The sequence below is a fragment of the Chiloscyllium plagiosum genome, chromosome 2 (assembly GCF_004010195.1).
Source record: "Chiloscyllium plagiosum isolate BGI_BamShark_2017 chromosome 2, ASM401019v2, whole genome shotgun sequence".
Lineage (NCBI taxonomy): Eukaryota > Metazoa > Chordata > Chondrichthyes > Orectolobiformes > Hemiscylliidae > Chiloscyllium > Chiloscyllium plagiosum.
Genome location: NC_057711.1, coordinates 131,279,172 through 131,291,728, shown reverse-complemented (window position 1 = coordinate 131,291,728; position 12,557 = coordinate 131,279,172). Strand labels below are relative to the sequence as shown.

General features: G+C 40.9%; 1 protein-coding gene across 1 annotated transcript in view; it reads right to left on the bottom strand.

Moving 5' to 3' along the window:
• The window catches only part of dmrt3a (doublesex and mab-3 related transcription factor 3a), a 22,593-nt gene extending 22,013 nt beyond the window's left edge, over positions 1 to 580 (bottom strand). The window contains exon 1 of the mRNA XM_043718397.1: positions 79 to 580. Coding sequence (XP_043574332.1) covers positions 79 to 460 — 382 coding nt within the window. The 5' untranslated portion in view covers positions 461 to 580. The remainder of the gene's footprint in view (positions 1 to 78) is intronic.
• Positions 581 to 12,557: the final 11,977 nt, after the last annotated feature.

Sequence of the window (12,557 nt, the reverse complement as noted above, 5' to 3'; positions counted from 1 at the left end):
CACACACCCACACACAGATAGACAATCTCAGGGTGCCTGCGCTTGGCTCTACGCTGGTACCCAGCGCCTTACCGGCCCGGGTTGGGTGGATGCTGTCCGCTTCCCAGCGCAGCGCCGTCTCTCCGCCTTTGGTGTGATGGTGCCGGCTCTCGGTGGGACCCGCTCCCGGCCCAGAGCCCCCTGGCAGGCGGATAGTGTCGTGGATGAGGCTGCCGATACACTCGTTCGCCTGCTGCCTGCGGAGAGCCACCTGAGCGGCCATCACTCGCTGCCTCTCGATGATGAGGATGCATTTCTCGCAGGTACAGTCCTTGAAGCGGCAGTAGCGCTTGTGACCTTTGAGCCAGGACAGGACGCCGTGGTTCCGGCAGCGAGCGCACTTCGGGGTCCTCTGCAGCGGGGCTCGGGGCTGGGAGACCGGGCCCGCCATGTACATGTACGGGGAGCCGTATGCATTCATCTCTCACATAGAGCCGGGCTCCACACTCTAACAGGCGCCTTGCTTCTGTCTTTCTGCAGCTTTGCAGCATGAAGTGAGAGTCCAGCCTTGGAACCTCCCGCCCTCCTGCTCTCAGAGGGGGCTGATTCCCCCCTGGGCACTTTGGGAACACTGTTTTCTCACTGAGACAGGGCTCAAGGCTGGGTCTGTGCTGTTTACAGCGGAAGCTGGCGGCCAGGTGGATTCACATCAATAAAGGCGGATCTCCCTCTCTCAAACACACACACACTCACACAGACAGCGTGACTGAGTCAATAGGAAGGCGAGCAGTGAGCTGGTCACACTCACACTCTCTCTCCCAGGGATCACCGAGATCTCCAGCACACCCACCTTCCCCGCTGCTGACATCACAGGGACAGGGAATCGGTGTACTTGCAAACCACTTGCATGGTCCTGGGGGTGGAGGGGGTGGGTGGGTAAGGGGGAACACCCACTTGGGTCACCGCTCGGTCACCTCAGCAGCAGATACTGGGTTTGTGAAGGTCCGAAGTTACCACGAAAGGGGGCGCAAGGAGAGGACACAAGGTGAGTTTCCATCTTAGGGGTGCGCTGTTAACCCAGCCCTGGCAAGATACTTCTCACTGGAATCAGCTCTCCCACACAGGGACTGAGATTCACTCTCCCAGACAGGGACTGAGATTCACTCTCTCACACAGGGACTGAGATTCACTCTCCCAGACAGGGTCTGAGATTCACTCTCTCACACAGGGTCTGAGATTCACTCTCTCACACAGGGACTGAGATTCACAATATTACACAATGCCTGAGATTCACTCTCAGTTCCACCCGGCTCACACAACACAATGTCCTTTTTCCATTTTGATGTGGTGCTCCCAGTCCCATCCATCTGTTTGGGGACATTGGTTTTACATACTGTTTTATTTCCCTCCGCCACTTTCTTTCAAAGGCAAATCAGTGAACCGAAGGATCACGCTTGCACTCACTGACACAGGCCGCTACTAATTGGTCTAACATTTAGACCCGTCTTAATTTCAATCTCGTCAATAGGGACGCAGATGTGTCAGTGTCTGTCCTGATATTGAAGTCAGTTCTCTGCTCTCTCTGTATCACTGTATAAGAGCACCCCACTGTCGGTGCTGGACATCCGAAATAAACAGCAGATACTGGAAATATTCGCAACTTTTGCGGGAAGAAAAAACTTTTCGAGTTCGGCCCCACATCCTGCCTTTTTCATTGTGCTGTGCAGATAACATCTGTCGAGTTTTTCATTCAAAATAAAAAAAAACTGAAGATGTTGGAAAACTGAAACAAATCAGAAATTGCTGGAAAACTCAACAGTATCTATAGAGAGAAAAACAGAGTTAACGCTTCGAGCTCAGGGACTCTCCACTTCTTTCTCTTTCTGCACAGATGCTGCCAGACCTGCCGAGTTTCTCCAGCAAGCTTTGTTTTTATCTATAGAGTTGTTGCTCAGTTTAACATGAATTTAAATTTTAAAATATCTGATAATCCCCACAAATGTTGAATTCTTTTGTGTTTGCGAATAATAGCTCTACCCCCTTTACTTTGTTACCCTCTATTCACTATTAGACCATGTCATTTTGTGTCTAAAATATGAAGCATCATTGCAAAGACTAGTCATACAGTATATTCAAACCTAGTTGAAGAACAGTAGTTAATGAAAATGCCATATTAAGGACTAAACCCGAATTGCTGATTGCCCAACCACCAAGTAACATTGGTGCTAAAGGACTATCTGACGTCAGCAAGGCAGAAATCTATTCACAGACTGATACAACACAAGATAGCCATTTGGCCTGTCATGGTGAGCTGGCAGTTTTGTTGGGCTATCCAATTCATTCCACTCCCCTGCTCTTCCCCAAGAGCCCATAGTTAACTTCCCTTCAATTAGTTGTATGTCACCCTTTAAAAGTTACCATTGAAACTAGATAGGTCAATTTTGGACAGTAAAGGAATTAGGGGTTATGGACAGCAGGTGGCTAAATAGAGCTGCGTTCACCAAAAGGTCAATCAATCTTATTGATTGGTGGAACAGGTTCAATGGACACCATGGCCTCCTCTTGCTCCTATTTCTTATGTTCTTATGCTTTCATGCAATCCATTCCAAATCACAACATATAGCTTTGTAAAAAAAAAGTCATCTTTGGTTCTTTCATCAATCATTTTAAAACCCTATCTTCTGGCTAGCAACTCTTCCATTAACCTAGTGCTCATTACTAACTCTAGCAACATCCTTAATGATTTTGAACACTTATTCCTAATCTCTTCTTAAACATTGTATTATAAGGAGATCAATTCAGCATCTTCAGTCTCTGATTACGTCCTTCAGTTTTGATGCCATTGCTATAAATCCACTACATAATTTCTTTCTGACATTGCCATGTTTCATAATGTGCTCAATTGAACAACATTCCAGGGGATTCTTAACCAGTGCTGGATAAAGGTTTTGCATAATATCCTTATGTTTGTACTATATGCACCTATGAATAAAGTTAAGGATCAACTTTTTTGCTAAACAGCTTTTCAACTTTTCCTCACCAATTTTATATGCACATGCAGATCTCCCTGCTTCTGCATCCCTTTAAAAATTGTGTTATTCAATTCTGCAAGTTCATATCTCTCAGCAGTCTTTGCTGTAATAGTCAAACAACTTACCAACTCTCTTGGTAGTATCCTGACACTTGGAAAATAGCAAGTAATTGGGTGACCATTACTTTTCATAGACCTCTATGAATTATTGCCTTCACAAGAAGAGGCATGGAGGAGATGATTAGATTTTTTAAAAGTCACAATTATAAGACCAAATTTTTAAATCCATTCTTCCTTCTTTTAATGTCCCACAGTATTCCTTACACAAGACTGGGCTTATATAATTGGAGATCAATCGATTTAATTATATAATAGTTACATTACAATTACATAATTCAAGTCTGATATGTATTCTAATTTTCAATGCTCCAAGATGGTCATTTGCATTTAGTAAAGGTGTGATATTATGTCCATGTTCCCTTAACATTAAAGATCAGTCTGTCATCAGTAGCAAAGCTCTGTGTATGTACCAAAAATGAACACTGCCTGTCTCTTTCTGATTGCTACACATAAAATATTAATCTATTTGCTAATACAATGACCTATGTAAATTATCTTTAATCAATCTCCTCAACCATGCAATGTTCTAAATGAACAAACTAAATTCAATTAACTAAACAAGCAGCTAATTAATGTCATTAGCAGATAATATTGTCTTCCTGCTGCAAATTGCACAATTTCATAATGATTTGGGAAAACAAGGAAGATGACTATGAGTGTTGAGACCAAACTTCACAGATTCAGGATAGTTCTTCATGGCAGTATTCAAGCTCCAGTTATCTTCAGTTGCTTCATCAATGGTTTTACCTCAATGAATGAGGTGGGAGAACAGCACAAAGCTCTGGGAAAGTAATTAACAGTTCTCTTTTGCAATTTTTAATAATTCATTCCTCTGCCCCATTGTAATCAAGCTCCTCTCTGGATATTGCTTACTCTCTTTCCTTTGTAGCTACAAATTGACCTCTGAAAGCTTAGACCAGCTGGCCTGAGTTTGATATGACTCTCCTTTGCAAATTGTTGCATATATCAAAATAAGTTTGGGAATGGTATTACTTAATATTTTCCATAACACTCCTTCAAAGGCTATATAAGATTAGACATACCAGACTTGGAATATTAACTCTGTTTCTCTCTCCAAAGATGCTGTGAGAGTTTCTCCAGCACTTTTTAAAAATTTCATGTAAGATTAATCATACATTAACTGTCATTGATACAACAAATTGTTTATGCCAATAAAAGTAATTTCTTTGTCATGAATTGATGCTATAATTTGTACATAAAGTGATGAAACGAAGAATGATAAGAGCAATTGAAATATGGCACACAAAAAAACCCTTAAAGGTACTGATGAGAAAGTTTGGTGAAGAATATTTTTCATTTGTGCACCAAAATGTCTCTGCCCTGTTTCAAATCTCAAGGTAATTCTTGCAGACAGAGGAAGACACAATAAATTCCCTTCTCACACACAGAACTCCTCACTGAGGTTGAAGTAGAACACAGTGATGGGATTTTGAGTCTTACTAATCTATCCAACCTGGAGAGGTGTTTGGAACATAAGTACTGTTAATCTAATTATAAACCACTTAAATAGAAAACGAATACATGTAAAGCCATATTCAACACAAGCTTGAGTTTTAATCCTTAAATCAGACTCAACATTTCTTCTTGAAACTATTGAATATAATGTCCTACTATCACATTCACCCAGTCTGGATAAATTGTTGGTTTAAGAGATATATGCATATGTTTAACAAATGTGTTCTGCTCAGTCTGTAAAATGTGGCTGACAGTTCCATGAATGTAGTTATTCTCTAGAAAAGATTCATCCCAAATATATATCACTGAGATCTTAGTAGATATTTTTGGCACATAAATGACTTAAGCAGCAGACCTCAAGAAAGGAATATCATTTCAACTCTGAAGATAATGTCTTGTATTAACTGCCTTAATCATCAAATGAGACAATGTTATTTAAGCTGTCTCCTCCGTCACATTGAGCCATATTTTCTTTTACCATTAAGGCCTCAAATACAATATGTGGTGGATTGTACTTGATAGGTCATCACTTGTTGAGCGGTGACCTTCTAGAGGTTTATAAAATCATGAGGGCCGTGGATAGAGTAAATAGCCAAGGTATTTTTCCTCAGGACCAAAACTAGAGGGCATAGATTTAGGGTGAGAGGGGAAAGATTTAAAAAGGACCTAAGGGGCAACTTTTTCACGCAGAGGGTGGTGCATGTATGGAATAAGCTGCCAGAGGAAGTGATGGAGATGGGTACAACTGCAACATTTAAAAGGCATCTGGATGGGTATATGAATTGGAGGGGTTGGAGGGATATGGGAGAAATGTTGGTAAATGGGACTAGGTCACATTGGGATGACTGGTAGGCTGGAAGGGTTTGGCTGGAAGTATTTGTTTCCATGCAGTATAACTCCTTGATTATGGCTCTATTATGTAATTAAGGTATTTTAATATATATACTTTAGCAATACAATGCAATATTTGCAGACGAACATTGTTGATATTTTAAAATATATATGCTAGTTACTTTTTCAGAGCCTTGAATTTGTGGGCAAAAAAATGGAGACTGCAAAGACGTTTCTTAGTTCGTAAATGTATTGGTAGCAATATCAATGAAAGCAATGTTGAAAATATGTATATGTTCACACTAACAAGAAGGAAAGGAAAGCTGTAGAACTGATTGGTATAAATAAATGATTTTATTTGCATTAGGATTTTATTTTACCCCTCTCCTTAAGTCTCTAATTATGTCCAGAATTCAGTGTTGCACCTGTTTGGAAAGTTTGATTGTGTTGACTTAGATATATTGAGTTGTGATATATGTGGTGCTGAAATAATTGTTAATAAATGCAATAATGTCTACTTAATGAAACTTGTTGTTTTGTGTGACATTTTTACTGGAGTTTGCCAAGAGATCGAGTACTGACGTATTTTATGATTTGGAGATGCCGATGTTGGACTGGGGTGTACAAAGTTAAAAATCACACAACACCAGGTTATAGTCCAACAGGTTTAATTGGAAGCACTAGCTTTTGGAGCGACGCTCCTTCATCAGGTGGTTGTGGAGGGCTCGATCGAAGCGTCTGTTTCCGTGCTGTACGACTCCATGACTCTAAATCAAAAATTCTTTATTTCAAACATTGAAACTCTAGAAGTCTCTCCATAAAATCATTAGAAATATTTTTCTTTCCAACCCTCATGAAGTCTCTCCAGAGTTATTCCTCTAAGATCGCTCAGTCTCTCTGTTTAAGTTTCCACCCTCTCTGAAATTGTTTTATCTAAAAATAAATTCCTCTACATATTATATATCAGTGCCTTGCTCATTTAAGATATATTTTCTTACTCTTCTGGCCACATTAAACATTCATCAAATGGGTGTGTACAAATTAGCCCCAAAATTCAGTGCATTTTCTTGTGCACTCCCACATATTACTTACATAAGATCTAACAAATCTGTATGCTTATGCTGGTATCCTAGTATATTGTCATATAATTCTTACATAAGATCTTTCAGAAAATCTTACCAAAAACCTCATGGGAGGTTTTTGTCTCAAGCAGTTTGCATATCTTCTTTTTGTGGATCCTTAAAGCCAGATGTAAATGAAGTGCAGAACCTTCTGTATTGCTGGTGAAAAGCTTGCATGTAGGAAAGACATACAATCAGGCAGGATGGTGGTGTACCTAAACCCTCATTAGTAGAATTAAATTCTGGGTAGGAAGGACTTTGGTCAGTCTTCACACCCCACCACTAACTGAGGCCGGGACATATTTGATTAATGACGATAATCGCACTGCTGCTGGATTACTGACAGCTCCAGACAGCTCAGTTGCTATGTATGTAGCATGCATGGCAGCTAAAGCTATCTGGCCAGACTATCATCTTTGCAGGGATGAGGACAAGGCCATCCCTCAATCAAAGGTACTCAGTGTCTGATTAAGGGACTCAGCATCATGATGGAGCACCTGCTGAGAGTGTTCCCCATGCCATTGCTACTAACCCTCCCCTAAACTCCACCCCAAGTGAAATCCACCCATTACTTCAGCTCCTCCTCACATGACTTACCTGAGACCTGGTCGCACACCAATCTTAGGTCCCCAGTGCGTACACTCACCTCTAAATGTGCAATTTGCACATTCTCCCAGTGTCTGTGTGGGTTTCCTCCGGGTGCTCCGGTTTCCTCCCACAATCCAAAAATGTGCAGGTTAGGTGAATTGGCCATGCTAAATTGCCCGTAGTGTTAGATGAAGGGGTAAATGTAGGGGAATGGGTCTGGGTGGGTTGCGCTTCGGCGGGTTGTTGTGGACTTGTTGGGCCGAAGGGCCTGTTTCCACACTGTAAGTAATCTAATCTAATCTAAATATTATCACCTGATTATCCCTGAGCTGAGGAGAAAGTGAGGACTGCAGATGCTGGAGATCAGAGCTGAAAATGTGTTGCTGGAAAAGCGCAGCAGGTCAGGCAGCATCCAAGGAACAGGAGAATCGACGTTTCGGGCATAAGCCCTTCTTCAGGAAAGGGAGAAGACGGGATTATCCCTGACCTGAGCCTCAGTTCTACTTTCTGTTTCTGAATCACCACAAAATTACATCTCCAAACATTTATCCTGCATTATTCCATCTGTTGCTAGAATCCTCATCCATGCCTGCCTCACTACAATGCTCAATTCCATCAATGTTCTTTTTATTGACACCTTTCCATGGATTACCAGCAAATCAACCAGAACTTTGAGCCTTATGTTCTATCCACTACCATGGCCTACACACACTCCCCCCTTGTACTCAATGACCTAATTGAAAAGGCATCAACTTTAAAACCTGCGTTTTCACTTCACAGTTACAGTAAAACCTTCTCCAATCTATCTTTGTAATGTTTTTCAGTTCTACAACTCGGTTGCATTGTACTAATCTTCCAATTCTAGTTCACTCTTTGTTGTGCCCCTCTATTCATGTGAAAGGTGCATGTCAACAGTATTGGGTTGTTTGGTCCGTGTATAGACAAATTTCATTTCTTCATGTTCCTTCAGCTTTGCAACACAATATGAGTTAAATATAGCAGGGAGGCAAGGTTGCATGAACAACAGAGTATATTGGATATAAAATGAATAAGAGATGCACGTCATGAACATTCATCAGCTTTATGATAGGATTAAATATAAATAGTGGACATTTGGTCTAACAATGAATTATAACCTAGGACTTAATATATGGTCTGATTTTTCATCGATCTGCCTATTTGCATTTTCAGTTTACTGTAAACAGCAAAGCTGAAAATGCAAAATCAATTGGAACAAGACCCACTGAATACAAGGTTAGCTTTTACAACAGAATGACTATGATTATGAAAAGTTAAACAGTGAGTTGGCTTTCATAGCTTTTCGTGAAAAAGTTGTAATAATTCTGGACCACTTCCATTTTGTATTCATACTACTTTTGTCAATGAAGATTGTAACCTATAACTTATGTCCAATTAGTACAACAGGACCCACAGACACACAGTACGATCACAGTCCGCAGTGGGCGTCACTTAAATTAACACACTGCAAAATGATTTCTTCCTCTGAGATTATTGTGTCTATCATTACCCCTCACCCAATTCTCTGACGTAAACTACGGAACTAATAGCTGCTGAAATATGTGGAAAATTATTTCATATTTCAATATTGATTGTAAATGTCTGCTTTGGAATCCAGAACAAAAGTCCAATCATTGAAAAGAATGAAATGATCCAAACCATTGCCAAGTCATTGGTGTTTTATTCAGATGTTAATTAAACAAACATGATTTTGCCTGTTTAATTGAAAGAAAAACCCTCCCCATAACATAGACAATGATGGTAACCCTGTATTTATTGTCTATCCTTGCTGACCCAAGGAAATGGTGGGGTTACTCTGTACAATGCTTGTTTTAGAACAGAAATTCCAGGATTTTGAACCAGTGGTAATTATGGAATGAAAGTACAGCTCCAAGTAAGGCAGGCATATGGAGGTGGAAGAAGATTGGAGGTGACAGTATTTTCATGATATTGACTCTGATATCCTGAATGGTGGTGAAGGCTGGAAAGTGACATGAAAGTGAACAGTGCAGTTGTTCCAATGCATCCTGTGGCTCACATACATTTATAAATAATAAGGCTGAAGCATTCGCAGCAATCTTCAGCCAAAAGCGCAAAGTGAATGATCTACTTCAGCCTCCTCCAGTGCTTCCCAGCATCTTAGACACCAGTCTTCAGCCAATTCAATTCATTTCACATGATATCAAGAAATGGTTGGAGGCACTGGATACCGCAAAGTCTATGGGTCCTGACAACAATTGTCAATAGTACTGAAGACATGTGCACTAAAACTTGCCAATCCCCTCGCCAAGTTGTTCTAGTACAGTTACAACACTGGCAGATATCCGACAATGTGGAAAATTTCCCAGGTATGTCCTGTACAAATCCAACCTAGTCAATTACTCTCAGTCATCAGTAAAGTGGTGAAAGGTGTCATCAACAGTTCTATAAAGCAGCAGCTGCTCAGTAATAACCTGCTCAGTGACGCCCAGTTTGGGTTATGCCAGGGCCACACAGCTCCTGAACTCATTAGCTTTGGTTCAAACATGGACAAAAGAGCAGAATTCCAGAGAGGCAGTGACAGTAACAACCCTTAACATCACAACTGCATTTAATAGAGTGTGGCTTCAAGGAGCCCTAGCAAAACTGGAATAAATGGATATTCAGGGGAAAATTCTCCACTGGTTAGAGTCATACCTGTCAGATAGGAAGATGGTTATGGTCATTGGAGGTCTGTCACCTCAGCTCCAGGACATCTCCGCAAGAGCTCCTCGGGGTAGTGTCCTGGGCCCAACCATCTTCAGCTGCCTCATGAATGACCTTCCCTCCATTATAAGGTCAGAAGTGAGGATGTTTGCTGATGGTTACACAATGTTCAGCATCATTCCCAATTTCTCAGCTACTGAAGCAGTCCATGTTCAAATACAACAAGTCCTGGATATTATCCAGGTTTGGGCTGACAACACATGCCACACAAATGCCAAACCATGACCATCTCCAGTAAGAGACAATCTAACCAATGCCCCTTGATATTTAATGGTGATACTATCATTGAAACTCCCACTATCAACATCCTGTTGGGTTATAATTGACCAGAAATTCAACTGGATTTACTGTATTAAAACAATGGCTACAAGAGCAGGTCAGAGGCTAGGAATACTGTGGTGAGTAACCTCATCTACTGACTTCCCAAAGCTTGTCCATCACCTACAAGGCATAAGTCAGGAATGTGACGGAATACTCCCCAGTTGCCTGGATGGGCGCAGCTCCAACAACACTCAAGAGGATTGACACCATCCAGGGTACAGCAGCCCGCTTGATTGGCATGACATCCACAACATCCACTCCCTTCAGCACTGATGCTCAATAGCAGCAGTATGTACCATCTACAAGATGCATTGCAGAAATTTACCAAAGATCATCAGGCAACACCTTCCAAAACCACAACCACTTCTATCTGGAAGGACAAGAGCAGCAGATGCATGAGAATATCACCGCCTGCAAGTACCTCTCCAAGTTACTCACCATCCTGACTTGGAAATAGATCGCTGTTCCTTCAATGTCATGAGGTCAAAATCCTAGAATTCCCTACCAATGGGCATTGCAGGTCAACCTACAGCACATGGACTGCAGTGGTTCGAGAAGGTAGTTCACCTCCACCTTCTCAAAGGCAACTAGGGACAAGCAACAAATGCTGACCCAGCCAGCAACGTCCTGTAAATAAATATTTCTTAAAACAGATTAGCTCACCAACCAGGACAATAGTGAATGAGGAAAGATCTGGAAGGGTTTCTGACTAAATCAATTGCTCTGTTCGTAAAGCTGCATCATTCCAGGAGAGTGGTGGGGTATTTTTTGAGGTATGGCCTTTCAGGTCATACATTAAACAAAGGTCTCATCTAAACATCCATGTGAAGCTAAAACATCCTTCAGTGCTTTTAGAGGAGTCCTCCTAAAGTCTGAGACAGGTTATCCCTCAATCAATACCATTGAAACAAATTATTTATTTGTTACGCACATTGGTCTTTCTGAAATGATATTATGTACATAGTTGATTGGATTGTTACCTGTTTAAATAGTGACGACATTTCAAAAAGTATATTGTTGCCTTTGGGGTGCATTGAGATTGGATGAGGAGCTGAACAATGCAAGTTCTTTCTTCAGTTTGTGCTGCAGACTTGAGATTTATAAACAGTAGATGGCTTTCAAGGTCAGGATACAGGGCACAATGGTAGAATATCCAGAAACTGCTTTGCTCTTCCAAGGGCATTGTTGATGAGTCTGGTTCAGGAAAATCTATGGTCAGTAGAATCCTCCAGGCTGTGCTAGTAGGAAACTGAGATGGCAATCCCATTCATGGTCAAGAGGTGTGGTAGTTGGGCTTTTCTTTTTAGATGTGGCTATTGCCTGGTACATATTACATAAGGTACTTGCCACATGTTTTGCTGATGCCTTGCTTTTATCCAAAATGTGCAGCATTTCAGCATACTACGGTCATACTTCCAGAGGTTATTTTAATATTCATTCATGGTTTGTAGATGCAAGAATACAGGTCAGGAATTGGAAATGATATACAACCTACAAAGCCCACTCTGACATTCCACACTAACAGAGCTGACATTGAACTTCTGCTCCGCTTTCTTGTCTGTTGTCTGTATCCCTTGATTGCCTGAGAGACCAACAACTTGATTCCAACCCAAATACAATCAGTAATTGGGTATCTATAACCTTTATGGTTACACCATTCTAAAGATTTTTAAAATGTAGCCTGTCTTTCTTTATTCTCATAGTCCAACCTCCTTGTCATAAAGCCAAGTATGCCATTAGCTTTCTGAATTGCTTGCTTTACATGAATTCTAACTTTCTGAGTTCCTTATACATTCACAGTCGTGTTTCTCAGAAGATCAACATTTACCAGTTTCAAGCCTTTTAACACATTCTGATTTTCTATTCCAAGAACCGAAGTGAACAACCTCATACTTCCCCACATTTTACACCATTGCCAATTCATTTAGTAGATCTTTTGATATTTCTTTCCTGTTATTCTATATCCCCAATGACCTTTTTAAAACAGTTTTATATCGTCTGCAAACATACTTATATTGTCTTTTTTGTCTAAGCATTTTGTAGCTAAGCATTTGTTGTGTTTCAATTAGAATCACAGAGGTGTCAAACTACAAAAAAATTTCCAAGTGACATTTATGATGTACAAATTACAAATTCATTTGGACAGATGGTGCTGCCTTTGGAGTTGAAAAGGTCACATTTATCATCCTTGCCAGGCCCAAGGGTTTCATTTGTGTCACTTTGATTCGGTTGGTGGGTAGGTTTGCCTCTGGAACAGAAGACTTTGATACAATATGTACTTGAGTTTTTAATCCAGTCTGATAACACAGTGCAGAGGTGATATCCCC